General features: G+C 42.5%; 5 protein-coding genes across 5 annotated transcripts; 3 read left to right on the top strand and 2 right to left on the bottom strand.

The window, feature by feature from the left end:
* Nucleotides 1–2201: 2201 nt before the first annotated feature.
* On the top strand, nucleotides 2202–3073 carry LOC115686831 (ethylene-responsive transcription factor ERF020). The gene has a single exon (XM_030612244.2). The coding sequence runs from the start codon at nucleotides 2471–2473 to the stop codon at nucleotides 2951–2953; it is 483 nt and encodes a 160-aa protein (XP_030468104.1). The 5' UTR covers nucleotides 2202–2470; the 3' UTR covers nucleotides 2954–3073.
* Nucleotides 3074–3884: 811 nt separating this feature from the next.
* On the bottom strand, nucleotides 3885–6644 carry LOC115686739 (11-beta-hydroxysteroid dehydrogenase B). Its single transcript, XM_056308921.1, is given in 6 exon segments — nucleotides 3885–4313; nucleotides 4689–4820; nucleotides 4942–5027; nucleotides 5186–5378; nucleotides 6236–6283; nucleotides 6285–6644. Coding segments are annotated over 6 exon segments (1170 nt in total). The 5' UTR covers nucleotides 6567–6644.
* Nucleotides 6645–7524: 880 nt separating this feature from the next.
* Nucleotides 7525–12475, top strand: LOC115686744 (probable serine/threonine-protein kinase At1g09600). Its single transcript, XM_030612132.2, has 8 exons — nucleotides 7525–8999; nucleotides 9320–9604; nucleotides 9979–10296; nucleotides 10445–10672; nucleotides 10948–11048; nucleotides 11228–11339; nucleotides 11416–11703; nucleotides 12034–12475. Exons 1-8 carry the CDS (start codon nucleotides 8535–8537, stop codon nucleotides 12196–12198), a joined length of 1962 nt encoding a protein of 653 aa, XP_030467992.2. The 5' UTR covers nucleotides 7525–8534; the 3' UTR covers nucleotides 12199–12475.
* A 456-nt stretch (nucleotides 12476–12931) lies between these two features.
* LOC115686754 (uncharacterized) lies at nucleotides 12932–17307 on the bottom strand. Its single transcript, XM_030612148.2, has 3 exons — nucleotides 17024–17307; nucleotides 14622–14749; nucleotides 12932–13856 (listed from the first exon to the last, which is right to left on the bottom strand). Exons 1-3 carry the CDS (start codon nucleotides 17283–17285, stop codon nucleotides 13182–13184), a joined length of 1065 nt encoding a protein of 354 aa, XP_030468008.2. The 5' UTR covers nucleotides 17286–17307; the 3' UTR covers nucleotides 12932–13181.
* A 2694-nt stretch (nucleotides 17308–20001) lies between these two features.
* On the top strand, nucleotides 20002–23124 carry LOC115686752 (lysine histidine transporter-like 5). The gene is made up of 9 exons (XM_056308774.1): nucleotides 20002–20045; nucleotides 20373–20456; nucleotides 20557–20738; nucleotides 21245–21628; nucleotides 21764–22163; nucleotides 22279–22384; nucleotides 22535–22626; nucleotides 22749–22817; nucleotides 22926–23124. The coding sequence occupies exons 2-9, from the start codon at nucleotides 20421–20423 to the stop codon at nucleotides 23022–23024; spliced, it is 1368 nt and encodes a 455-aa protein (XP_056164749.1). The 5' UTR covers nucleotides 20002–20045; nucleotides 20373–20420; the 3' UTR covers nucleotides 23025–23124.
* The last annotated feature ends 1825 nt before the right edge of the window (nucleotides 23125–24949 follow it).

Here is a 24949-nt window from a genome sequence, read left to right as displayed (position 1 = left end):
CCAATATGATGCAGACCCGAACGGATGCATATCGATGCCATAAAGAAAATCCCGAAGCACAATAGGAGCTGATCAACTTGCGACGCGATCTCTCGAACTTTGTCAATGTAAATGCAACCTCATCCTCAACTTTGCGTCGGAATGGAAATGACATGGGTGCGCGATGGTACGAGGAATCAATTGGTGGCTGAGGTCGTTTGATCCTTCATGGCGAGGAGTCTAATCATGTGGAATAAAACCCTGGTCAATGGTTGACTTGACTATTGTAGTGGCACGGGGGCAAGTGCGTATGTGATGACTACATGATGCTCCGTGGCCCGTTTCAGATTATCACGTGTAGGGGCCTAACTCCACCTTTGGCCATGATTGAGAAGAGGATTCCAAAAGGTTGGAGTTGACAGATACCCAAAAGAGCACATCTAGAAGTTGAATCCTTGTTGAGGTTTTGATTTGAACTCGAGCATTGTCTGCTTATGTTTGATACCAAACATACTTGGGCTAATTTACAAAATCGATTTATTAAGTGATGTGTCGGACTGTAACTGACCCTTTAGATATGTGGGTCATGTTCAATAATAAATAACAGACTACCACACGATTTAGTAAATGAATTTTGTTAATCAGTCTCGGTAAGTCTAGGATTTTTCTTGATATATATATCCGTTTTCGCAAGTAAATTTTACTGGAAAATTTGAACGTACATAATAAGTGTATGGATTTGACAGATTTGCGCTTATACGCAAAAGAGTACACATGTAGAAGTTGAGTCCTTCTTGAGGTTTGATTTGAACTCGAGCATTGTCTGGTTATGCTTGAAATCTTGTTTTGTTGTATTTATAAAGGAAAGTTTAGAAAAAAAAAAAAAAAATTTCAGCCTGTGACCTCTTTAAAGAGTACCACGTTGGAATGACACAGAAACAAGAGAGACTTCAATGAATATGATGGTCATATAAAGCTGAGATGCACTATATTTTCAATATGATGTGTGAAGCCCTTACAATGAAAGTGAAAGCTATAATGCAAAGAAATCGAATCTGAAAGCCTCGTATCGATAGGAAAGTAGCACCTCGAGATCGATTTGGTGGTAAGAGCGATCTCATCCTTTCGACTCAAGGGTTGATGATCGCGGGTTCGATTCTTACGCTGGAGAGTTCGGATTTAAGTAAGAGATTATGGTAGTGGGCTTCCGTGCTTGTTGTCTTCAGATAGCTAACTAGTTACGTTAGTGACCCTAAATCATAAGAAAAGCTGAACAAAATAAGTAGCACAATGGCAGGAACTAGTGTTTTGTAACATGTAGCGGACAGATGTCAAGTATCATTTAAAATTCACCCAATTCAATATCTCTTGAGAGTAAAGACCAAGAAACCAAAGAAAGAAATATTGGTTGTTATTATGTACCTATATTATAGTCTAAGGGAGAGATTCCACTTTTAACTCCCAGTCTAAACTACCCGAAACCCAAATTATGCTAATAACTCAAAAAAAAATCACTCATAGGCCATTTTCTTCATTCGACACTCAAAATCGAAAATCGCCATTAACCGTCCGCCGCGCTATCTCAAAGAGTTATCAGTCAACTGCCAAACGAGAAGAAAAAAACCGTCAGAACATAATAATTGCGGGTGCTTTGCTCCATTCCACGAAGGAATCGATCGTCATCCAAAACTTTAGAGCCCAATTCACCATAAAGGGCGCGTCACCCATCGGAGCATATACATTTCTAGATGTGTACATACATGTATATATATATATAATATACATGTATATTGAAAATCGTTTTGAAAGAAGAAGAAGAAGGAGGCGGTATCACTTGAAATCACCGACCAGTCAGCCAGCCAGCCGCTCGCCCCAGTCCCAATGACTCAGTCCAGGTACACAAAATTCCTGGAGGGGTGGTGGTGGAGCCAAAGAGAGAGACTCAGCCCAACCTTTGCTGTGATCAAAGCAACACCCCACCCCACGTGGTCTTTACTGTTCTTCCCCTCCCTCCCTCCCTCATCCATCAGTCTATCCTCCCCAAAAGAAAGCTCCTCCGCCATCAATGCCCTTCAACACGTCACCCGCTACAAAATGACCACTAACTTTCACCTCCCGCCCCCCCACCGTCCACCCCACCGCCCCTCCTCCTCCTCCTCGACTGGTCCAGAAAGCGAAGGGATGAGCGGGAAAGAAAGGACGCCAATCTTTCTCTCTCTCTCTCTCTCTCTATTTCCTTTTTTGTTCAACGTTTGACCTTTGAAAATTTTGACTCTGTTCGGGTCGTACCCCCACTTGCGATATCTCCCGAAAGTTGCCCGTCCATTTATTGGTGCCTTCTGACCTTCGCATCCATGTTCAACCTATATATATATAACCCCTCTCTCCTCCGCTCCTCCCGCAGCAACACACGCACCCCACACCCACCGCACAGCACAGAAGGAGAAGCAAAAGAGCGCGCGCGAAGGGGCCGAGGTTTTCTTTTAAGAGGATGAGCAGCTCGTCGTCGGAGGAGTCCAAGTACGCCGGGGTGCGGCGGAGGAAGTGGGGTAAGTGGGTGTCGGAGATCCGGGTCCCCGGCACGCAGGAGCGGCTCTGGCTCGGCTCCTACGCCTCCCCAGAGGGCGCCGCGGTCGCCCACGACATCGCCTCCTACTGCCTCCGCGGGCCATCCTGCCTCGACAAGCTCAACTTCCCCTCGCTGCTGCCGCCGACCGCGCAGCCCGGCATGTCCCCGAGGTCGGTACAGAGGGCCGCCTCGGACGCCGGTATGGCGGTCGACGCGCAGTACATCGCCAGGAGGTCGAGCGAGGAAGCGGACGGGACGAGCGCCGGCCACCACCCCGGGGCCCGTGGCGGTGGCGGCGCGCATGCCGGTTGGGAATGTGCGCACGGGAATGAGGCTTCTTCTGGGACCTGGGGAGGGAGGAGAGCAGATGATGGTTTGAGCATTTCGGTGGACGACTACTTGTGATTTTTCCCAACGCATATGAATGCAACATAGCTTGTGTATATTATTAGAACCACACTAGTTGACTACGAGTTCCGACTGCTTGGTCGAACCGAAAATAATTAGATAAACTCGTTTGATGAACAGTGTATCGCGGATAGACAACGGTAGATTCATATGGAGCTTGCTGTCTGTATCTAGTAGAATGAGCTCTGACGACAGTAACTCTGATTGATCATGCAATTCACTTCGCGAACGCTGACGAACTTAAAAATGGTCTATTTATCGACAGATACAGACCGAGCATGTATCGGTCAAATGATTAAAGAACTCGATCAGGAAGAGAAGACTTTTTGGATAACGGTCGTATTCGGACAGGATCGGGTCCACAAAGGGGTGGCAACTTTTGTTATATTTTGTACCCTACCTTTTAACCATTTTTACCGAGCCAAACTCAGAACACGTGAAAGGACGTGAAAAAGTCTTCGTACAGCTTGCGAGAAAACGAAACGGAGGAGACAAGATGAGACTCTCCAAAGTAGGTAAGATTGTCTGACCACACCATATTCAACTTCAACCTTTTGACTGTCATATTCACAATAAACTAACTTGAACAATTTATTACGGAAGTAGATTTAAAAGCATAACGGTCACCCCCGCGGGTCGATCTTGGTCCGTTTGGTTCGATTTGGTTCGATTAAAATGTTCTGAAAATGCTTACCCGAGTTCCACTGTGATTGACACCATATGCACAGAATCAAGCTCAGTTTCGTTTACTAAAAGAACAGCCGAACTTTATTGTTGTTTCTCTCCAACAAAGCACAGAGTCAAGTTCAGTTCATATTATTCTCCCTCACAAGAATCTAAATGCAAGCAGAGATTATTAACACAGGCACCCGAAAAGATGATGTGAAGTTGCACAACGTGATTAGTCATCAAGAGGAGCCTCCCCAATTCATTCCACATTTTGCTGATACTGAGGGTTGAGCTGCGACGAGGTGACCGGACTAGCAATCAGCTTCCTTGGCGAAGGGCCCTCCAGAATCGGCCTCCCTGCCCCCTCCCAGATGGGCCTCCCGTTCCCCACCACGGACGTCCTTCGAGCACCGTGTGTCGCGAGGAGCAGGCGGAATGTCCACCGGAGCACGTTTGGCGCAAAGACCCTGAAGAGGAGGAACGTGTCGTACCAGCTCGGGTACTTGACGTATGGGTCTCCTCGGCAAGCGCCCGATACGATCAACTTTGCAAACTCTTCCACGGGCCCCCCACTGACATGTACCTGCGTATAAATAGTTGACAAACTCGTAAAACCAAACCAGAAAATGGTTCTCTATTTGTGACAGCGTAACCAGTGAGTGATAAGCAAATTATTTGCCTTCGCTGCCTAGTTAGCAAAGTAGAATTAAAGTAGAGGACCACAGTTCTCTAATACCAAAATTGTATTTGTCGGATGACGATTCGAGCACATTAATTCTCCAATTGAGGGTAACTAATCGCCATGAAGATCAGATTTACTCTGTCGTCTTTCATACAAATGCAATAATGTACACAATGCACATGATGATTGGCATTGATTTTTGCTGATAGTCCACGAAACAATTTTTTTTCAAGTTAGAATCAACATTTCGATTCATCATTCAGCCATAACTACAATCACTTTGATTTTTATTGTAAAAAATCATTAAAGAATGAAAATATGTCAACTGCACGTCCTCTACAACATATTCGAACGTGCCGGATTTGATCTCAATATACTCACAGAATACAGGCTCATCCTCGGCAGAGGTAACCAGATCTCCACCGATGCGTTTACTACAATCTTCCCATTGCTCTGGTGTAGATAAGGCAGCGCCACAAAAGTTGGATAAACATTTCCCCAAAAGTTTATATCCTGCAACAATGAAGCGAGACATTGCCACTAGTCTGTGCTAAAATTGATATGCGTGAATTGGAGAGCAAAAAATTGGGTGGTACTCTCAGAAATCCACTTGACTAGCACAAGAAGATCATACCATAAAATGCCGGAAAACAGATGTGTCTGTTACTTCTTCAAAGTAGAATGTATGTCCAAGACTTGCTGTGTTCACTAAATGATCCACTGCAAAGATTTAAGAGAATTTCTATCAAGCTATAAAATTGACAGGGGAAAAAAGGCTCGATTCCGCTTTTGGAGTACTCCAAAGTCAAGTAACAGAGAGTAAATAAGTAGATCATTCAACCATAGTCACACACGAGTTAGAATTAAGTGATACTTACAACGCCCGTGAAGACTTATGGTCTCATTGACGAATCTCCGGCAATCCTCTTCTTTAACAACATCTGCAGCGATGGTCAGGACATGCTTTGCACCCATCTGCCTCGCATTCTCACTGATACCAATGAGCCTAAACTCCCTCCGTGCAACCAACACGAGATTTGCTCTTCTCTTCGCATATTCATAAGCAATTTGCTGAGGTTAAAGTCAAGTTCATGTAGTTATATAGATCTACCAAGAAGGAAGGAAAATAAAATGATGCAGCTAACAAGATGGATCAAATGATTGGACATGCCAAGACTCTGAGCAGTCAAACTAACTCAGACAAAAGAAATCCAGAACAATAGATCTTCTAAGTCGACGCATACACAGCAAAGTGTTATCAAGCAGATAAGTAGCCCTCTCTTGCGACTCTGAGACTCTCTACACCTCACCAGAGTTTCTAAATTGATAACTTGCTATATTCAGCCGGGCAGGCGAAGTTACATTCACCTATAGAAAGCAATGACTCATTTGCATCGACAGCAAGACTAGCTGCTCTCACCCCAAATTCCACATTTATCGGCCCGCTATCGCCCAAAACAAACTGCTCGGAATGTCGTAATCCAATGGTATAGTTATGTCTAGAGGATTCATGACTCTTTTGTAGAAAACTGCCCTGATTATAATCAACAGAGAGTCATGCGAATTCGCTTGTACTACAACACTAAAGCATCCATCACATGCTAGAGTACAGCGTCATCTGGGAAAATACTAAAAACCATCACCAAACTTTCACAAAAGGTAAGGCACTCATCATGTGTAACAGGGTCATGCGAATGTGAAAATAAAACAGCAACATATCACACTTACAAATCTGACACATAATAACATCTGACAGAAGCCAAATATTCCTATCGAACCGTGCAACAGTGTTCTTCTGATCCCAATTGGGGCCTATGTTAAATCCTCTCATTCTTGTGCCTGATCATCTCTGTTTTAGTAAGTACTCTCTCTTGCGCGCGCGCGCCTTGAAGAGGTGACAATTCGCAGAAGCTTTTCTGTTTTCTCACCTCTCCGATACCGGAGGAAGCACCGGTGATGATAACCACTTTGTCCTCCCATGTTCTCGCCATGGTTCGTGTTGTAGAGCCATTCGCATGCATTGAGAAAAGACAGAGCAGGCCACGCGAAGGCCAGCATCACCAGGCTCGCCGGCGGCACCACCCAGTTCATGAACGAGTTCACCAGATCCATCAGCTCCGATAGCTGGAACACTCGAGGAAGGGGTTCGATCAAAACCGCTCGAAAATGCTCGGTCTTAAGGAGGAGAGGCAGAAACAGACACGGGCAAGCAGAGAAGAGAGAGAGAGAGAGAGAGAGAGCAACACCCAGCAACGCCATTGTATGTGTTCATGCAGAACGAGACCCGTGTTGAGAGAGGAGCTAGTTTTGCGACGAATGTAAGGGAATTTTGGACGTTATTGCATGATGGATAATGTCGAGAGCTGGCTCGAGATTGAGCTCATATTAACGTTTACAATCGAATAATTAATCTTTTTCTTCTTCCTTAAAGTCAAAATTACTTGAACGTAAATCTTCTCTAGGAATAGATCTTATGGAGTCGGGGAATATTTGCTCCTGTCCCAGCATCATAAATTAAGAGGACTAGATGTGGACTCATCGTGAAACCTTAACTTGGAAAACGTGTGCCCATGTCCTAAGTTTCAATATAAAATAGTAAAGTATGCACTCCGTCCGATAAAAATCCACCTTGTCATTTTTTATGTTAAGTTTTTGATACGGCCTGAGTACAACCGATTATAGGGGAGGTCGGGCACGAAATGGGGCGGGCCTTGCCTCGTGCGATCCATTTGATCATGTGAATCTTGAATGATTAACCAATCGCATGCATCGAGCCCATGTGTACTTCTTTAGGTGCATGCAATAGTTTCGCAAGGCGCCATTGTTAGTTTGCATCGGAGCTATTTATGCTATCAAATGGGAAGAACCCCACCAGAAATTTGTGCAGACCCCTTACAGTCGAGAGATGGTTTCAATGGGCACTAGGGCCGTGTGAGCTAGTGTATTTCGGGCCTCATGACGGCGAAAGTGTCGGATGCATCGAGCTCACATGCACACTGATTAAAATTAAGAATTTTTCGTTCGATTTGCGACGTGGCACTGAGGACAGCTGGTCCCACTTGGTTGCAGCATGTTAGTGCAGAGCACGTCCCTCTGCTTTCAGGCACTCCGCACACCAACATTCCTCTGAGACTGAGGAGACTTCTTTCTTGTTGGTACCGAATGTTTGTTTATGGCAGTTTGACAATTCCAGTGTCATCCTTCGAGAGAGAGAGAGAGAGAGAGAGAGAGAGAGAGAGAGAGAGAGAGAGAGAGAGAGATGAACACCATCATTCCAACCTTTACACTCCTCGAAACCAATGGTCTCCCGCGTTCCTAGGGGGCTTCTCTCAACACCCAACCCACCTCTCTCTCTCTCTCTCTCTCTGAAGCATCTGTCACCCACTATCCATCTCCGAAATCAAGAAACTGCGAATCCCATTATTCTTTTTTTCCCCCTTTTCCCTTGATCTTTTGAGATTTTCCGTTTCCGTCCTCTCTCTCTCTCTCTCTCACACGCACATCTCTGGCTTTGCCTATTCAAAGAACTTGCAGAAATTTATTTGTTTTTCGTTTTTCGTGAATTTAGGCGTTTTTCTTTTCGGCTTTTCAGAATTAGGAAACCGAGATAGAGAAACCTGCCACCCAGAAACACCGGCCAGAACTCCTGCATCAACGAACCTTTCAATGTGACTCATTTTGTAAACTTACCCTTTCTCTTTTCTGGGTGTTCAGAGCTGGGATTTCTGGTCTGGGCTCTTTTCTTTCTTCTTGTTCTTGAGAGGGCTGATTGATTCTGTGTTCTTCTCCTTCATCCATCCTTGTCTTCTCTGTTCCATCTGTGAAAGATAAATCTCGTTTCTTGTTGGCCCACTTTGTTCAAAACATCATAAACATATTGCGATTTTTGTCCCTGAAGAATCTTCTTTGTCATTGAAAGCAGCATTCCATTCATTCTGTCTCCGGAAAACGTTTCCAGGTTCCTTCCATTATTGCCTTTCGCCACCCTCCTCATTCTGGATATTGGTTGAAGATATCTGGTCGGATTGAGGGTGCTGCATCAAATCCTTTCTCAAGATATCAGGCTGGAAAAAACTCTGGGGATAACCTCAAACGACGCAGGTAATTTACAGGGACAATCAGGAAAGAAACAAGATTCTATATGCTTAATTCAAAGGTGCCTCGAAAAGGGTGTTTTCACAAATTCAGAATATATCTGTTGGGCGGCCAGGAGAGCGAGGTGAAATTATGGGCTGCTTGTGTTCGAAAGAAGCAGTCGTTGACGAAAAGATTGAGGAAGATGTGAAGGCTGCGGAATTGAGCAAGTCCTCTGTCCAGTTGGTCCCTCCCAGTGCCAAGAGAGAGGATATTGCAATAGAGTTACAGGGGAATGGCGGGAAAGATGGCTCAAATCGTCCAATGTCAAAGGCATCCTCGCAAGTGCGTCGGGGTTCTGTGCACGGCGCAGCAGAAGAAGCTGAAAAGAAAACCAGGATTGTTGAGAGACCCACAAAGGGACATCAGAGAGGGATGAGCATGGATTTAGGACAAAATGGAGGACAACAGGGGATGTCGAGGATCATCAGTATGCCTCACGGTGTAGAAGGAGAGCAAATTGTTGCTGGATGGCCATCTTGGCTAACTTCGGTCGCCGGAGATGCTATCAGAGGATTGGTGCCTAGGAAAGCAGAGTCCTTCAAGAAGTTAAACCAAGTGAGTGTTCCTCCTGGCCTTATTCTTTTGCATTAATTCCTGGCTCCTGATGATATAAAGAATAGAGTTCCTGGTGATATTCTCCTTGTACAGTACTAAAGAACATCAATGCACTTTTGCTACAATTATGATAGTTAATTCCTATTTTTGTGTAACCACGTTCTTAAAGCAACTTTAGTTGTTGGAATTATGTTAACCATTCATTTTGTTTGAGTAACAATGAATTCCTCTGATTCATGATTCTAGGATAATTAGCTGATTGTCTCCACTTCATCCTTGTCATTTATGTAAATGAAATGAATGAAATGCTGTTCATGTAGATTGGACAAGGGACCTACAGCACTGTTTACAAGGCTCGTGACCTCGAAACAGGTAAAATTGTTGCAATGAAGAAAGTGAGGTTCGCTAACATGGATCCCGAGAGTGTGCGCTTCATGGCTAGGGAAATTCATATCTTGCGGAAACTTGATCACCCCAATGTTATGAAGCTTGAGGGTCTTGTCACTTCCAGGATTTCAGGGAGCTTGTATCTTGTGTTCGAGTATATGGAGCATGATCTCGCTGGCCTTGTTGCCAGGCCTGGTGTCAAGTTAAGCGAGCCTCAGGTATGTTTCTCCTGCTGTAACATTATAAAATTGTCAGAGGTAGTCATTGAAAGTATGATTGTGGTGCACCATCAGTCTAATAGACTTGATCTCTAAGGGGACATGCTTTTTCCTTCTTTTTAGCCTATCAAATTGGAAGAGCTTAAACAAAATTGAACAAAAGGCACATAACATTTTCTAGCTTAAACTTCTGACTCACAGAACTTAGAGTTCGACTTTGGTTTGTCTTTTCAGCGAAATTTCTGTCTTTATTTTTATTTTTACTGCTTAAAAAGTTTAATCCTTAAATTTCTTCTGTTTATCTCAGACATTACTGAGAGCACTTTCCTGCATTACAGGGACGCCTAATTACGATCTTCCTCGTGATCTTGCAGATTAAATGTTATATGCAACAACTGCTTCGTGGACTGGAACACTGCCATAAACGTGGTGTTTTGCATAGAGACATTAAGGGTTCTAATCTCCTTATCAATAATGATGGAGTCCTCAAAATTGGCGACTTTGGTCTTGCCACATTTTTTCAGCCTGACCAACAGCAGCCACTGACCAGTCGTGTAGTAACTCTTTGGTATAGGGCACCTGAGCTGCTGCTTGGTGCTACCAAGTATGGAGTTGCCGTGGATCTATGGAGCACCGGCTGCATCCTTGCCGAATTGTTTGCAGGAGAGCCTATTATGCCTGGAAGAACTGAGGTAGCCTCCCTAATGTGATTTCTGTGCTATTGTGTCATCTACACTAACGAAAATATACCTCTCCCAGTTTGAGAGTTGCTTCTTTGATTATTCCTTAACACTTAAAATTCTTGCTATGATTGACCAACAAAATTGTGAACATTCTTAGGTGGAGCAATTGCATAAAATTTTCAAGTTGTGTGGTTCTCCTTCTGAGGATTACTGGCGTAATACAAGGTTTCCACAAGCAACTAGCTTCAGAACTCAGCAACATCATAAACGCCAGGTAGCCGAGAAATTCAAAGACTTTCCATCTTCCGCTCTGGCACTTATTGAAAAGCTCCTAGCAATGGAACCAAAAGAGAGAGGATCCGCTGCTTCTGCACTGAAAAGTGAGGTGATAACTTGCTATTATTTTCTAGGCTTTCGGGTTATTTCATTACGATTTTGGAAGGAAAGCTGCTTGAGTCATTTTGGTTGTCTTGTTAAACGTGCATTTGCCTCTACTGATGGGAAATACGTAGAGACTGTTTTCATTCTCTCGAGATGGTGATGTTTTTCAATTATTCATAGTGTAATGGAACTTAAAACTTAAAAATGTTTCAGATTGCAAATATGGGGTGATATATTCCTGGTTTGCCCCCACAGTTCTAAGTTTAGTTTCCATTTCAGTTTTTTATGACAAGACCCCTTCCATGTGACATATCAAGTCTGCCAAAGTATCCTCCAAGCAAAGAGTTTGACGCCAAGCTACGAAATGTGGAAGCAAGAAGGTATGCCAGTATCATTGTAGACCATTTTATCTTCTCATTCTACAATTTTGTGGCTCTTGAATTTTCTTTTGGCAACGTTTGAGGATACTACTGCAGCTTCCGTTGCCCTTTACGATGTTCTGCTATTCTTCCCTAATCATGGGAGGCTTTTATACGCGACTTATGAATTTGAACTTCAGGCAAAAAGCAGAGGCAGTCAAGGGACGAGGACCTGAATCTGTTAGGAGGGGTTCAAGAGATGGTAAATTGCCGACGCCAGAATTTGATGCTAAGGGGGAGGTTTGTTTGCAGGTATGAGTAAGGTTATGAGGAAACATTCTCTTTTGTTCTCTTCAATTTCTCACTATGGAAACTTGGAAATTTGCAGGGACAGTCAAATTCCATAAGCATTAGTCATAAGTTCAATCCCCAGGAGGATAGTGGGTCCGGTTTCCCAATTGAGCCTCCGAGAGTAAACAGACCGAATGGTTATTCTCATTGTAGCTCAATGATTCACCCCAGCATAACCGAATCTTCATTGACCAGTAAGGGTAGCTCCAGGAAGCATCAAGCAGAGTTGAACACGCAGAAGTCTCTCATGCCCCATGCAACAGCAGACTTGTCAAATGCATCTCTTAAAAAGGACGAGGGGGGGCCTCCTAAAGAATTGGTGCAGGTACAGCCACATTTGCATTTTCTGCTCAGTCACTTACAATACTTAAAATATCACCTGAAATTTAAAGCCTGAGTTTATTGACTACAATATATGCCGCTGTCATGAAATTCACATGCATCCTGAGGTGTATCGAGTCATAATATATCTGATCCGACGCTTCTAAAAACGGAAAATGCAGCTTGGACTTGTGGTTGTACTCCGAAGGGTTCTATGAATCACATGGTGTTATGTTAGACAAGCACATAAATGCGCCGTGAAATTCTTCCTAGCAAAGAACTTCCAGGCTCTGCCTTTACACCTGCTAAGTTATCCTCTGTAATTGCAAATTAGGGATATGTACCGAAGAAAAACAGGATCCACTATTCAGGACCGCTGGTGCCACCAGGAGGGAACATCGATGATATGCTGAAAGAGCACGAGAGACAAATCCAGCAGGCAGTTCGAAATGCACGGTTGGGCAGGAACAAAACCAACAAGTATGGGCAATCGCATTAGTCTGGAGGAGGTGTCAACAGGGAGAATGTTCTCTTAGGACATGGCTGCTGTTACCAGTGAAAGCACACCTATCTGTGACAAACACTCAAGAACTTCATTACGAAGCTGAAATAAAAAGGTGTTACGTGTATAAAATGGGGAGTGTAGCTTTTGTTAAATGTATATTCGTCTCTATTTTGTGGATGAAAAGAAGGGCCTCTTGGCATTTTGTGTCACTCTGTAAATCTTGGAAGGAAATTTGCTGGGTACAACATGAAGAGTGTTTTTTTCTCGTCAAGTGAAAGCCCATAAGGGGAACAAGTTTCCCTTTCCTTCGAAACTTACCAGTAAATTTTGCACGCATCCAAAGTCAACTCTAGTTTTGTAGCACAAGTTTAGCTTAATTATTGTTCCGAGTTCCTCTTATGTCGGGAAAAAGTGTAGGCAAAGTTTAAGGTTCATGAGTAAGTTACAAACCATGCTTACTGAGAAAAACTTGAAACAGGGTACTTCAGCCTTGTTCTCTCTCCTTTTCCTTTCTCGACATGTATTATTGTCAACTCCTGGTTCATGTTTCAACTTCGGTATTTATGAAACCAAGTAGGAGTCAAGAAATAATGAGCCGCTGTGATGTTTCCCACAGTGTAATCACTAGGGAAGGCAGGACAGATATCGCCAAAATGCTTAGTCAAGAAGCATTAACAATAATAACAAGTAACCATTTACTCGAGTTTTTTACAGAATAGGCACATGGTTACTGCCAAGAGAATGTATCTAGCACACCTTTCTTTAAAAAGATAAATAACAGTGCATTAATCAAATCAAAGAAAACAAGAACATGTCTTTACCAACAACCCATGCTCCTATCCAGGAACAAAAGTTGGAAAAAGGAAGACCTACGCTATAGTACTGTACATTTGAGTTAATACTATTTTCCACAAGATTCTGGCTCAAAGATCTGAATTGTTTTCGAGCTTCTTTATTCAGTTCAAGCCCACAAGTATCTACATATCTTGCTTAGGCTTTCGGCTGAGCTCTGAATAGTGACCGCCCATTAGCTGCAGGATCTCCTCCCAGAGGCCTGAGGATGAACTCGATGAACCACCACAGATCAGATTTGAGCTACATGCAGCGACATGCCAATAATCAGATTCTATTTCTTCTCTCAACTGATCAAACTGCCATCCAGCATAGCCCATAAAGAATCTGAAATCTTGAGGCTTCAAAACTCCCTTCTTGACAAGCGCAGCTGCTTCATCCAAATTGTTGCGGGCGCCAAAACATAGACCAGGAATCACCTCCTCAAAGCCAGGAAGCTTGGCCTTTTCCCCAGATTTTAGTAGAAACATGCTCGCTTCGAGAGGGCCACCGAAATGCAAAGAACAGTCGGCGAATGTTGTGGCAAGATCGAGGTTAGTGGGGTTCATGTGTTTGATCTTCTTGTTAAGTGGCCGGTTGATGACTACTCCAAATGGCCCCTCTTGTGGGTGTCTAGTTCCCGATCTGAGAAGGAGAACAACTGTCCTCTCGAAAGTGCGGACCCCATCAAGCTTTTCCGTAGCCACAAGGACACAGCCAGTTTCTGGTACTGGAATGGGATGTGCCCACTTGATGCCTAGAGGTTTGGACTCATGATGACCCTCATCTTTGTTGTGAGCCTCTGATTCAGCTTTTTCTGCCTGTTAATAATTTCAAGAAGTAAATAACCACTCATCCAAGTCATTAAAGGGAAGCATATATTCATCACCAGTGGAGGATTAAGTCAAACTGTCCACTAGGATTTGCAAATTTTTTAACTGCTCCAACAAAGTCCGCTCGACATCTCAGACTGACACCTTAGCCCATGGAAGGGATTGTATGATAGAAAGTGAGACAAGACTGATAGAGGATGGTGGACTCTTTCTTCCCTTGCGTTGAGGAGAGGATTCAAGAGGGGACAAAAGATCTCTTGGGCCCACATTCTCTATAAAGTTGGAGAGATATTGGAGAGAGATTGGAGTGACTGTATATTACTCTCGAGAAATTTAAAATTGCACCTTTATTTCTTAGAAATTTCAAAATGCATCTTTACCACACTTCTGGCGTATAGGTCAATTTGTAACTTGTGCAATAGACAGAGTCTTTCAAATAGCTCATAATCCATTGTCATTCACCTTCTTTTACTTTTGTCCAACCAAAACAAGGTTTTCTCCACCAACACCACCATTTGTCCTCATTCAATCAGTTCAATTTCAGCCTGTATTTACCTTTTGTAGGGTAATTTCATACAACAAAAGACAGGTCAGACCAGGATAATCTTGCATGCAGGCCCTTTTAACACCAAAATAGACTCATGATTGGATATTTAGATGTAACTGTTTACGACTAACAATGACATGCCCAGACATGCAGTCCCCTCTCTGAGTCTCTGTATAAAGAATAGCCATTAAGTGAAATAACGTTACCTGCTCCCTTGCAAAAAGATTTGCCCTGAACTCTCTCCAATCCGGATTCTTATGGTTAGACTTCTGAGAAGCGGTATCATTGGATCTGTTGACATCAGAAGAATCTGGAGTAGAATGATCGCCATTTCCTGTGACAAAGTTACCAAAAAGTCCATGATGTGCAAGACTTTCCCGACTTTACATACTCTCAAGTTGTCTAGTGCTTTATGCATAGTATATTGCAAAAATCATCTCTTCCACTTACAATTTGAGTACTTCTTCAGTTCACATCACCATTAACTTACAAATTACCAAAAGGAGAATTCAGTAAATATCTACTCACTTGCATTAGATAAAGGTATAAATGCTAAACAGAATATCTTTGATAGAAAGAACAACCCCTGATCAACATCAGAAGTTGCCAGTCAAGAGCTAGGATTGCTCCTCGTTGCCAAAAAGTAACAGCTGTAGGACAATTGGTTCATGCAGCTTTTGTCTCCACAGAGATTACTGATGGTTAAAGGAAAAAAAGCTTTCAAAAAATTCCTTAACTAAGCTTTTTGAGAATTGTCTAGCACAAGTCCAGACCGCATAAAATCAAGGTTCAATTCCGAGTCTTTCCTTTCTCTGCCTGGACTCTAAAATACCAATTGCTCAGAATTTTTTAGCAAAAGAAAACCCAAGGACTACGCAAGAGGGCAACAAAAACTAATCAGGCAACAGAAACATTCCATTCCTTAGATTACAAAAAGCTCCATGTTGAAAAGAGCAAGCAAATATACGACAAACTTTTTTAGGGTATTATTGTTTCTCATGTCGCATTTTTCAATTTTATACTAATCTAATCTATCCTTGCTATGATGACAATGAGTTGTAGTTCTTTACAACCGTTACCTTGGCCTACTTTTCAAGAAGTCTTACAGAACGTTAAGTCAACATTATTGTTAGTGTTGTAGAATTTGGCTTCAATACAATTGTTTTGCTACTTTCTTCCCAAGCGATAATTTTGAAGAAGTATATATCTATCTTTAAGCAACCGACACACCAAACACATTCTTCTCCCTGATTCCTTTCAGGACATGGTACTAGAACATCACAACTCAAAAAGCAACAAAAAAAAAAAAAAACAAATCCTTTCATGTCCTAACGGATTGAAGACACTAGAGTTATCATCCTCTGAGCTAGAGATTAAATACTGCCCCACAGAGAGGTCAATGTGGAAATTAAAACCGCCGTTGCAATCTGTTCTAGCATTACTGCGGTATCCAGTATCTTCCAAAGCAATCTGCTTTTAATCAATCATACATTCTGAAAATAAAGTTGCAGCAATACTCTTTCTATTCCTACTTCTTGATATGCGTATACATGTCTAATACATACTCACAGAAGACTACCAGAAAGGGACTTACACCCTGGGAAAAAAACAGGACATACCAGGGGCATCAAAATATGAAACCTGAGACTGTTAATTCACCTGAGCTACTATTTTTGCTCTACATAGCTCCACAAGATTTTCCACCGAGAGGGAACGACATAATAGAAAGAAAAGAAAATTTCTAGTCCTTAGCTTAAAGGTATAGCATTTTCCCGAGCTGCCAAAACAGGAAAACCAACTAAGAGCTGACCCACTTAAACGGTACTAACAGCCAATAGTAGCAATTGACAATTTATGGTACCAATTTGGACAGTCGTATGACTTTCTCATAGAAGCTGGAGGTGTGAAAAAGGTCCTGCAGCTATTTGCAAAGTGTGTGACAAGCACTCCACAGCTGCAGCAGCCCCTACAACTATAAAGGATACGCTTGCCAAATTTGCAAGTTACAACATATCATAACAGCTACAACACAACCACAGACATACCCAGAGAAAATAATCTTGATGACAATGCACAGATGACTTAGCAATCCATGAGTCGAAAACTCAACAAGCCGAAACATGCAGCCTTGCAGAGTGAAAGATAATCATGAAACCCTTTGGAGCACAACATCAAAACAAGCGAGCAACTCCCGATTTTTTCCATTTGATCGCCGCCTTCATCCAGTGCCCAAGGACAATTTAAAGTCGTTCGCATGCATAAAAAGGTTTCTGATTTATCACGATTAGTGATCCACTAGATTAGCAAAATTAGAGCTCGAATTGACGCATTCAAAATCCGCACAGATCACGGCCTCCGCAGATTAACATATACTTTTTCCTTTTTCCCATCCTCAAAGGGATTTCACCGCCAAAAAAAAGAAAAAGTCAAACTTGATGACACATACGGATGAAAACGAAAAGGGACGACAAGGGCCGTCGCCATCAAGAATCATCGCAACGCGAGGAAACCAAACAACACAAACCCACATCAAACAAGGGCCAAAACAAATCCCACAACCCACAAAAAAACTCCCGTTTCTCAAAGACGACGAGTTTTTTCAACGCACCAGGTGAGGAAGAATTGGAGCCGTTATTCTTCTTGGCCAGAGCTCGAACAGCCAGGGATCGGTGGGGAACGGGACGGGGCGCGTGGCAAGGCCTCCGCTTCTTGAACGCGCTGATCTCGAAGACCCTCGACCCGGCGGCGGCGGCGGCGGCTTTGGCGGCGGCGGATCCTCTCCCAGATTGCCCACAAACCTCCCGGAACGAACTGCCAAGGAGACACGGGCTGCCGCCTGCGTTCTTGACGTTCAGAGACCACAGATCCATGCTGCTTTCTTGGGTCCAGAAAGGAAAGGGAAACGGGGGGACGAATTGGGGCTCGAACTACGTTCTTGCAGCTCGCTCAGGTGGGGGAGAGAGAGAGTGCTGGTTTGATGGAGGAAAGTTGGACTTTTGGTGGGTCGCGACCGCAATAAACAATGCCACTGTGTGCGTGAGCGACAGAGAGAGAGAGAGGGAGAGAAGGGGTGATTGCGGGTGGTGAGAAAATCAAGTAACAGATTTGTCGAGCGAGATAGAAAACAGAGGGGAAAAACGATGCCTTTCTCGTAAGCCAGTGAGAGGAGAGAGAGAGAGAGAGAGAGAGAGGGGAATATGCCTCATCTTCTTTTTTTTCTTCCTATATCTTCAAGAATGGAAATATTATCTCTCTCTTCTCTTGGCCAGAAGAAATTTTGTGCTTATTTCGATCTATTCTTTTTTCCGCGAAAGAAAATCCTAGACGGATATATCGAAGTCCAGAATAAGGCGAGTGGATTTCCAATTTCGACTCCTTTTCTTTGGATTCGGCTTTCCAAAACGATATCGTTCGAGAGATTCATTTAGGATTTAACTGTCATGTCGAGATGTACAAATTGTTGATTTCGCGGGATATTAGGCGGAAGGCAATAGTGGGGTATATTTACGATGCGAATCGGTTTGAGTTAATGTGACACGGGCGGACCGGTTCCGAGAATTTTCGCGATTTTTAACTCTAATGGTTCTTTTGTCTAGCTGTTTCCATTTCTTTGTACTCCCTTTTATCTGCAAGCGGCAGAGAGAGAGCCGCCAGTAATCTTGTGCGCCAAAACTGAAAACGACGGAGAAAAAACTTCAACCGTTGGATCAGCCACGCGGCCAGGCGGGGACAAGCAAGGGGCTGCCACGTGTCACCATTTCAAGGACTTACTGCTGACACGGGATGGTGAAGTCAGTTATTTTGACTTTTTTGAACATGCGCGCGGCTCAACGCCGTCAAAATTAAAGGGGAGATAGCCTTCGACGAACGCTCGGATTTCGTGTGCTCCTTTTTACCCTTCTTTTTTTTAAGCTTGTGCGCAAGTTAATCATTTTCGTGATCATGATTAGAGATTGAACATATTTTTAGTAACTTCGTAAGACGATGCGAAAAATAAAGTATGTCCATTAGCCGCATTGAATTTGTGTCGAAGGATAAAAGCGAATTCTTGCAAATAGGAAGGCCCATCTGGCATGTGTCGACCGTTCGGTCCCCCCACCCCTGTTGGTCGTGGCAGCGGACAGCTATCTAGTCTTGGGGCTAGTCGGATTATCCTTTTCGATACAAGCTTCAAGGTCAAATGCGCATTGATTTTTATAAAGATCTCGAGATTATGATGAAATTAAGTTTCTTTATTTAAGAGGAATCTTATTGAAGCGACGAATTTGTTGGCTCTCAAGAACGATAAGCTCCACAACGTTTAGTGTGGACACTTCGTTTACTAGGATTATTTCATCAATATTCTTTAGCATTTTTATCTCAGCCAAAATAAAAAAAAGTGTTCACTTTTTGCATTAATTTGTTACATAGTGTTCTTTCGTAGTTGTAAAATATTAATTAACTCTTTAAGTCCAATAGTTTAAAAATTTCGTCACTCTTCTCCAAAATTCCCGTTCCATTGCTACCATAAACTTGCTCAAAACATTCATATGAACAAAAAGTTCTCGAAATCGTGGTTTTAATTCCTATGCTTTTATATCGCCCTGATTAGGGTTTCTAACCCCGATTTACATTGAAAATGGGTTACAACTTCTGCACATCCCGCCCTAACATAATGACCTTGTTATATCAAATGGATAAAGCAGTGCGGCAATGTACTTAATAAATCAGAAATTGAAAATTTTTCTATAGCTTAATTAATCACAGTCGCCTCATCTAACTTTTTTTTTCTTCCTTTTCGGCAGATAAAGATTAACAATCATATAAGCAACAAAAACAAAAACACAAGTCAAAAGAGGCTTGGAAACATAACAGAGACACAAGAGAAACACAGAGCAAAAGAGGCCTAGAACAACACAAGCAGGAACAGGAGGCCATAAGGCCTAATGCAACAGAAAACGGCCCAAACACAGAAGGCCCTTATTCTGCAAAGCTAAGGAAACCCTAGCAGTGCATCGGCGTAAATAAATTATATTTTGTTAGGCTTATGCATGCACAAATGCAAGCATGACATTCACTTTAATCAGCACATTTTCTGGTGACATTCTCCTCTGTAAAGTGGGAAATGGGTATATCCTAAACTCGATTTCTCCAATTTCCTTAATACAGTAATCGAAATCACGCAATCAACGAGATGCTAAATCTAAGTTTTTAAAGCATTTATTTTGCTCGGATAAGGCACATCAATTGATACAAATTTGCCATATCTATAGATGGATATAGATAACTACAGCATAACAGCAGATAAACATGGAAGCTCAAAATTCAGCAAACCGTTGGATTTTCAGATAAGTAGAGAGAGAGAGAGAGAGAGAGAGAGAGAGAGAGAGAGAGAGAGAGAGAGAGAGAGAGAGAGAGAGATTAGACCCACATGCGCTAGGAACCTGAGGCAACAAATAGGGCACGATTTCAACTGTCAAAAACCAACTGACATCTAGTGAGATTCGGAACCAAAACCTCGACTTGAACGAGTAAACGCATCAACGTCGGTTTTGAAACCTTGGTCTTTCGCCTATATACACACCCCTCCGAGGTTTCAGCTTCCTCTTTCTTTTTCCTTCCTTAAGAGGCAAGATTCAGATCTCCTGCACGTTCTCCACACATCACTTGTTCTTGACTCGTTCGCGTTCTTCGGGGGGGGGTTCATCATCGTTCGTTGCCCTCGTATGTTGTTTGATTTTCCTGAATAGCATTACAAAAGTTCTGTTTTTGGGTGGTTGTTTGGCTGCTATGCAATTGTTTGTCTTGTTCTTCTCTGTATTTAAGATTTCTGATCGTCGCCGTCGATGCGCAAATCTCGAAAAACTGTGTTTGGATCGCTGTGTTCTTTTCCTATGGCATGATTTTCACACTAGACAAATTTCTTTCAAGTTTTTTTCGTGCGGAGATAGATAACGTTGAGGCTCTTGTTCATGCAGAAGAATCTTCGCTGATTCCTTATTCCAAGAGACGAGACAATCTGCAACATGGACATCGAGGACAAAAAGGTTCATAACGCCATGGTACGCTTGTTTTTCGCAACACTTCCCAATTGCCAAAGCAAGCCCTGGCCATTTTTCGCTCGTGACAGATATCATTCAACATTACTGTTAATTTTCTTAGGAAAACAACTGTAACGGAGGAGATGCAAGCAAGATGGACAAAGACGAACAGGATCTGAACGACTGGCTTCCGGTTACAGCATCCAGGAAGGCAAACTGGACTCACTCGGCCTTTCACAATGTCACTGCGATGGTTGGCGCTGGTGTTCTTGGCTTGCCCTTTGCGGTGTCTCAAATTGGATGGTATGTTTCTCATAAGTTTTATCTGCTAAGTTACTAACTTTAGACTTCCCAAAATTTTGTATGCATTCTCACGTCCTCGCACCTATCTTAGATAAGCATATAAAATCGCCTTCTGTGATCATCCCATCCCTACATAGATCTCAGCGATGGATCTATATGAACAAATTCTTTTCGATCGTTATTAGAGAAGATGAAAATCCTTGATGAATTTAAAGCACAATCACTCTATTTTATCAAAGTACGTCGAGTGCAAAAGAAAAAAATTTACACAAATAGCCTTATCCACCATTGGTTTGAGGATTATAACAACCCACAGTTTCAAATAAAGCCGCCTGTGTAAAACTTTTATTAGGCTGACGATGTATGCTAAAGTCGCATATATTTACTTCTGAATAAGCATAGCCCTCAATTTGGGATGTATATTGAATCCCAGCGAACTGAAAGTCTACTGGCTCAAGTCATAATATTATCCGTCGAAATTCGTTAATTAAGCGCAACTTTTACAGGGTTCCTGGAATCGGCATGATCATCGTCTCGTGGTTGGTCACCTTGTACACGTTGTGGCAACTCGTGGAGATGCACGAGGTGGTCCCGGGGAAGCGGTTTGACCGGTACACTGAGCTGGCCGAGCACGCCTTCGGCTCGAAGGTCGGGTACTGGTCCATCATGCCTCAGCAGACGCTCGTCCAGGTTGCAACGGACATCGTGTACACCGTGACTGGAGGGAAATCGCTGAAGAAGTGCCTGGAGCTGGTATTTCCAGCGATGGCGAACGTCAGACAGACGTATTACATACTCTTCTTCACTGGCCTGCAGATTTTGCTCTCCCAAACTCCTAATTTCAACTCATTGAAGGGAGTCTCTCTGCTCGCTGCGTTCATGTCCCTTTGGTAAGAAGACTAAGTTTTTTTTCTCTGGCTCTCAATTTCATGTCAAGTTGTTATGCAATTTTGGATTATAGAGTTCAAAACGAGCACTTTATTAATTTGCTTCCATATTTTTATCAAAATTTTGCATGGATGCAGTTACTCGATGGTGGCCTTCGTCACCTCAACCATAAGAGGGGCCCACCACCACCACGGGATCAAGTACGGAGTCCGATCCCACACGACGGCCGGCAAGGTGTTCGACACGCTGAACGCGCTCGGGACCATCGCGTTCGCGTTCGCCGGGCACAGCGTCGTCCTTGAGATCCAGGCCACGATTCCGTCGACCCCGGAGAAGCCGTCGAAGAAGCCGATGTGGAAGGGCGTGATCGTCGCCTATGCCGTCGTGGCGCTGTGCTACTTGTCGGTTGCAGCCTCCGGGTTCTGGGCATTCGGCTCGCTCGTTGAAGACGACATCCTTATTTCTCTGGAGAAGCCAAACTGGCTCATTGCCGTGGCTAACTTCATGGTGTTTCTTCACGTCCTTGGAAGCTATCAGGTAACATTCTCAGAGCAGGATGTCTGGTTTATATATATTTACTTGTGTTTTGGGAAAAGAAGATACAGAACTGTATGCAATTACCTCACTTGTTACTACTTGTTTCCTATCATAGGTTTTTGCAATGCCCGTGTTCGATCAGATCGAGTCATGCCTGGTCAAACGGTTGAATTACAAGCCGGGACGTCCCCTTCGCCTCATATCTCGCAGTGTCTACGTTGGTAAGAAGATCATCATACTTCCCTCAATGCTCAACTCTTTCACTGATCCACCAGGGAGATTTCCTTAAATAACAGAAGGAAATCGATCATCTGACTTTATTTGGGATCAATCATCTGGCTGATTTGAGAATTCTTCTGTGTCGACGACAGCTTTAACTGGGTTCATCGGAATGTGCATCCCATTTTTCGGGGGACTGCTGGGATTCTTCGGAGGACTTGTTTTCGCATCCACTTCTTACTTTGTAAGTCGAAAGACGAAATGATAATCGATAACGACGCTTCTAATTAAATGGTTCTTTTTAAACAGTAAAATGATCAAAACGTTTTAACATGATATTGGTTTCTTTTCCACGTTAAATTTCAGATACCCTGCATCATGTGGCTCGCAGTCCACCGGCCTAAGAGTTGGAGCTTCCACTGGATAGCATCATGGGTATGTTAACTTAGACTCAAGCAAGGATATTTACATTTTTATGCACCTTTCATCAAATTCTTCTCATTTTTTTTGCGACATCTGTTTGTTTATGTGTTTTGATAACAGATTTCTATCATAATCGGGGTGTTGATAGCAGTGCTTGCTCCGATTGGAGGAGTGAGACAGATTGTTCTCTCAGCCAAGACCTACAGAATATTTTCTTAGTTGGGTTTTACAGTTTGTGTAGGATGGGAAGCTTAGTAATATGTATTTCCTCAAAGGGTCATCTCTTTAATGTTTCAGAGATGATTTCACATTAGATTTATCTGCGTTTGTATATAAGTTGAATCCTGCGGTGTTAGAGAGTTGAATAAGTCTGGGTTGATGTTGGAAATTGGATAATAGAGTCAATTCAGTATCCACCTCCACAGTAATATGCATTGTTGCTCATTCTTTTGTTTTTGCAAACATTAAGGCTTCCTTAACTGCATAATCTGCTAAGTTTTCGAGTCACTCAACATACTTCTGCTAAGTTTTCGAGTCCATTACCATATTTTTCATCACAAATTTGACAAGTGAATCACCGGTAAAAAAAGATGTCTTTTTGTCCAAAACCATGTAAAGAAGACAACTTTCGTTTAATGAGTTTGCCGACGCCTGACGGCGTAATCTTGTTGGTTTGAGATGGTAGAAAATCATTGAGTCACGCTTTTTCTGGACATTGATGGAGGTCCAAACTTGGTTACAGCTTCTTCACATTTGAACTCATGTTTTATCGTAGTAAAAAATGTTGAGGGCAGGAAATATTGGAGTACGAACAATATATACGACTTTCTTCAGGGTAGAACAGTAAGATTGTTTAGTCATAATCTTTTCGTCTCCTTTTCTTTCCATATTTATCTTTAAATTTAGGATTAATATCACAAAAAATCCCAAACCGGTATATCTATGACAAATTTACCTCAAAACTAATTTTTTGAGCACCAAAAATTCCAAATTGGTATATTTGTGACAAATTTACTCAAAAATAATTTTTTTACCATAAAAACTCCAAACTGGTACATTTGTGACAAATTTACCTTCCGTTGAATTGGATTAATACCACGAAAAATTACAAACTGGTATATCTGTGGCAAAAGGAGAGTAAAATCCCAAACCGGTACACTCGTCAACTGCCACTTGTCATCCAACTCATAAATTTGATGGTAAATTTAACAGAAACTAACGGAGGGTAAAACTGTCACAGGTTTACCAATCTGGGGTTTTTTGTGGTCATAGAAATAATTTTTGAATAAATTTGTTACAGGAGTACTAGTTTGTGATTTTTCGCGGTATTAACCTTTAAATTTATAAGAATAGAACTTCCTGCTTGGCGCAATAGAGATTATAAAGCTGAAATTTTTTGCAGTAAACAGAGATAAAGAAGTTGCAATTTGTGGATCACAAATTTGCCTAAAGAAGTTGTTATTATATTCAGTGCAAGTTTGATTAAATTGGAGGGGTAGTTTAGATAATCAACTTAGAAATGTGTATTTTAAGCCAAAATGAACGTGGAAATAGCCGCACCTATGGTTCAACTCAAAAGAAATTAGGATTGGAATTGATTACATTCGTATCAAGACTACGAAAACTAGCTTAAAATGGTTCTGGTTTGAGTGACCAATATACGGGCGTCACAAGGAAAGGTTGCTAAAAGAAGGAGAAGAAGAAGAGCATCTTCCATCATTTTTAAAGATTATACTCCATACTTCACTGCACGATCCCTTTCTTTAAAAGGAAAATAGCATAGACATTATACAGTTGAATCCTTCAAGTTCAACTCTTGACGTGAGGCCATGGATGGCTCCACCAACTACTATCCCTTTGTAACTGGTGAAACGAAAAGTTTAATCATCACTGATTGACTTTGATTTACTTCGAGGCTCGACTTGGCGCAGCTGGTGGTGATTTTCTGGAACATAAAGATTGTCTTTCCGCCCCGTGAATCGATTTGTTCTGAGCCTCAGTGAGTTGACAGTACCTTTTGTCTTGGCTACACTTTTTTTCAGGATCTTATTTGATCTCGCAGTAGTTCAAGTCTTCATTGGCTTAAATGTACATCAAAATTTGCCAAGTTGCTGCAATTCAAATGCATTGAAAAAGGCTGAGTT

Source organism: Syzygium oleosum, unplaced genomic scaffold, assembly GCF_021117445.2.
Source record: "Syzygium oleosum isolate NSW1041296 unplaced genomic scaffold, Sole_v2.1 Sole_v2.02, whole genome shotgun sequence".
NCBI lineage: Eukaryota > Viridiplantae > Streptophyta > Magnoliopsida > Myrtales > Myrtaceae > Syzygium > Syzygium oleosum.
The sequence above is the reverse complement of the archived record's forward strand: the minus strand, read 5'-3'. Positions and strand labels throughout refer to the sequence as shown.

Coding starts and splice junctions, on each gene's coding strand:
- LOC115686831 (XM_030612244.2), top strand. CDS start 2,471: ATGAGCAGCTCGTCGTCGGAGGAGTCCAAGTACGCCGGGGTGCGGCGG.
- LOC115686752 (XM_056308774.1), top strand. CDS start 20,421: ATGGACATCGAGGACAAAAAGGTTCATAACGCCATG. Junction 21,629..21,763: donor GCTGCGTTCATGTCCCTTTG/GTAAGAAGACTA, acceptor GCATGGATGCAG/TTACTCGATGGTGGCCTTCG. Junction 22,818..22,925: donor TCCACTGGATAGCATCATGG/GTATGTTAACTT, acceptor TTTTGATAACAG/ATTTCTATCATAATCGGGGT.
- LOC115686744 (XM_030612132.2), top strand. CDS start 8,535: ATGGGCTGCTTGTGTTCGAAAGAAGCAGTCGTTGACGAAAAGATTGAG. Junction 10,673..10,947: donor CTTCTGCACTGAAAAGTGAG/GTGATAACTTGC, acceptor TTTCCATTTCAG/TTTTTTATGACAAGACCCCT. Junction 11,704..12,033: donor CTCCTAAAGAATTGGTGCAG/GTACAGCCACAT, acceptor ATTGCAAATTAG/GGATATGTACCGAAGAAAAA.
- LOC115686754 (XM_030612148.2), bottom strand. CDS start 17,285: ATGGATCTGTGGTCTCTGAACGTCAAGAACGCAGGCGGCAGCCCGTGT. Junction 14,750..17,023: donor CTCCAATTCTTCCTCACCTG/GTGCGTTGAAAA, acceptor ACTTTGTCACAG/GAAATGGCGATCATTCTACT. Junction 13,857..14,621: donor ATCTTTTTGCAAGGGAGCAG/GTAACGTTATTT, acceptor AATTATTAACAG/GCAGAAAAAGCTGAATCAGA.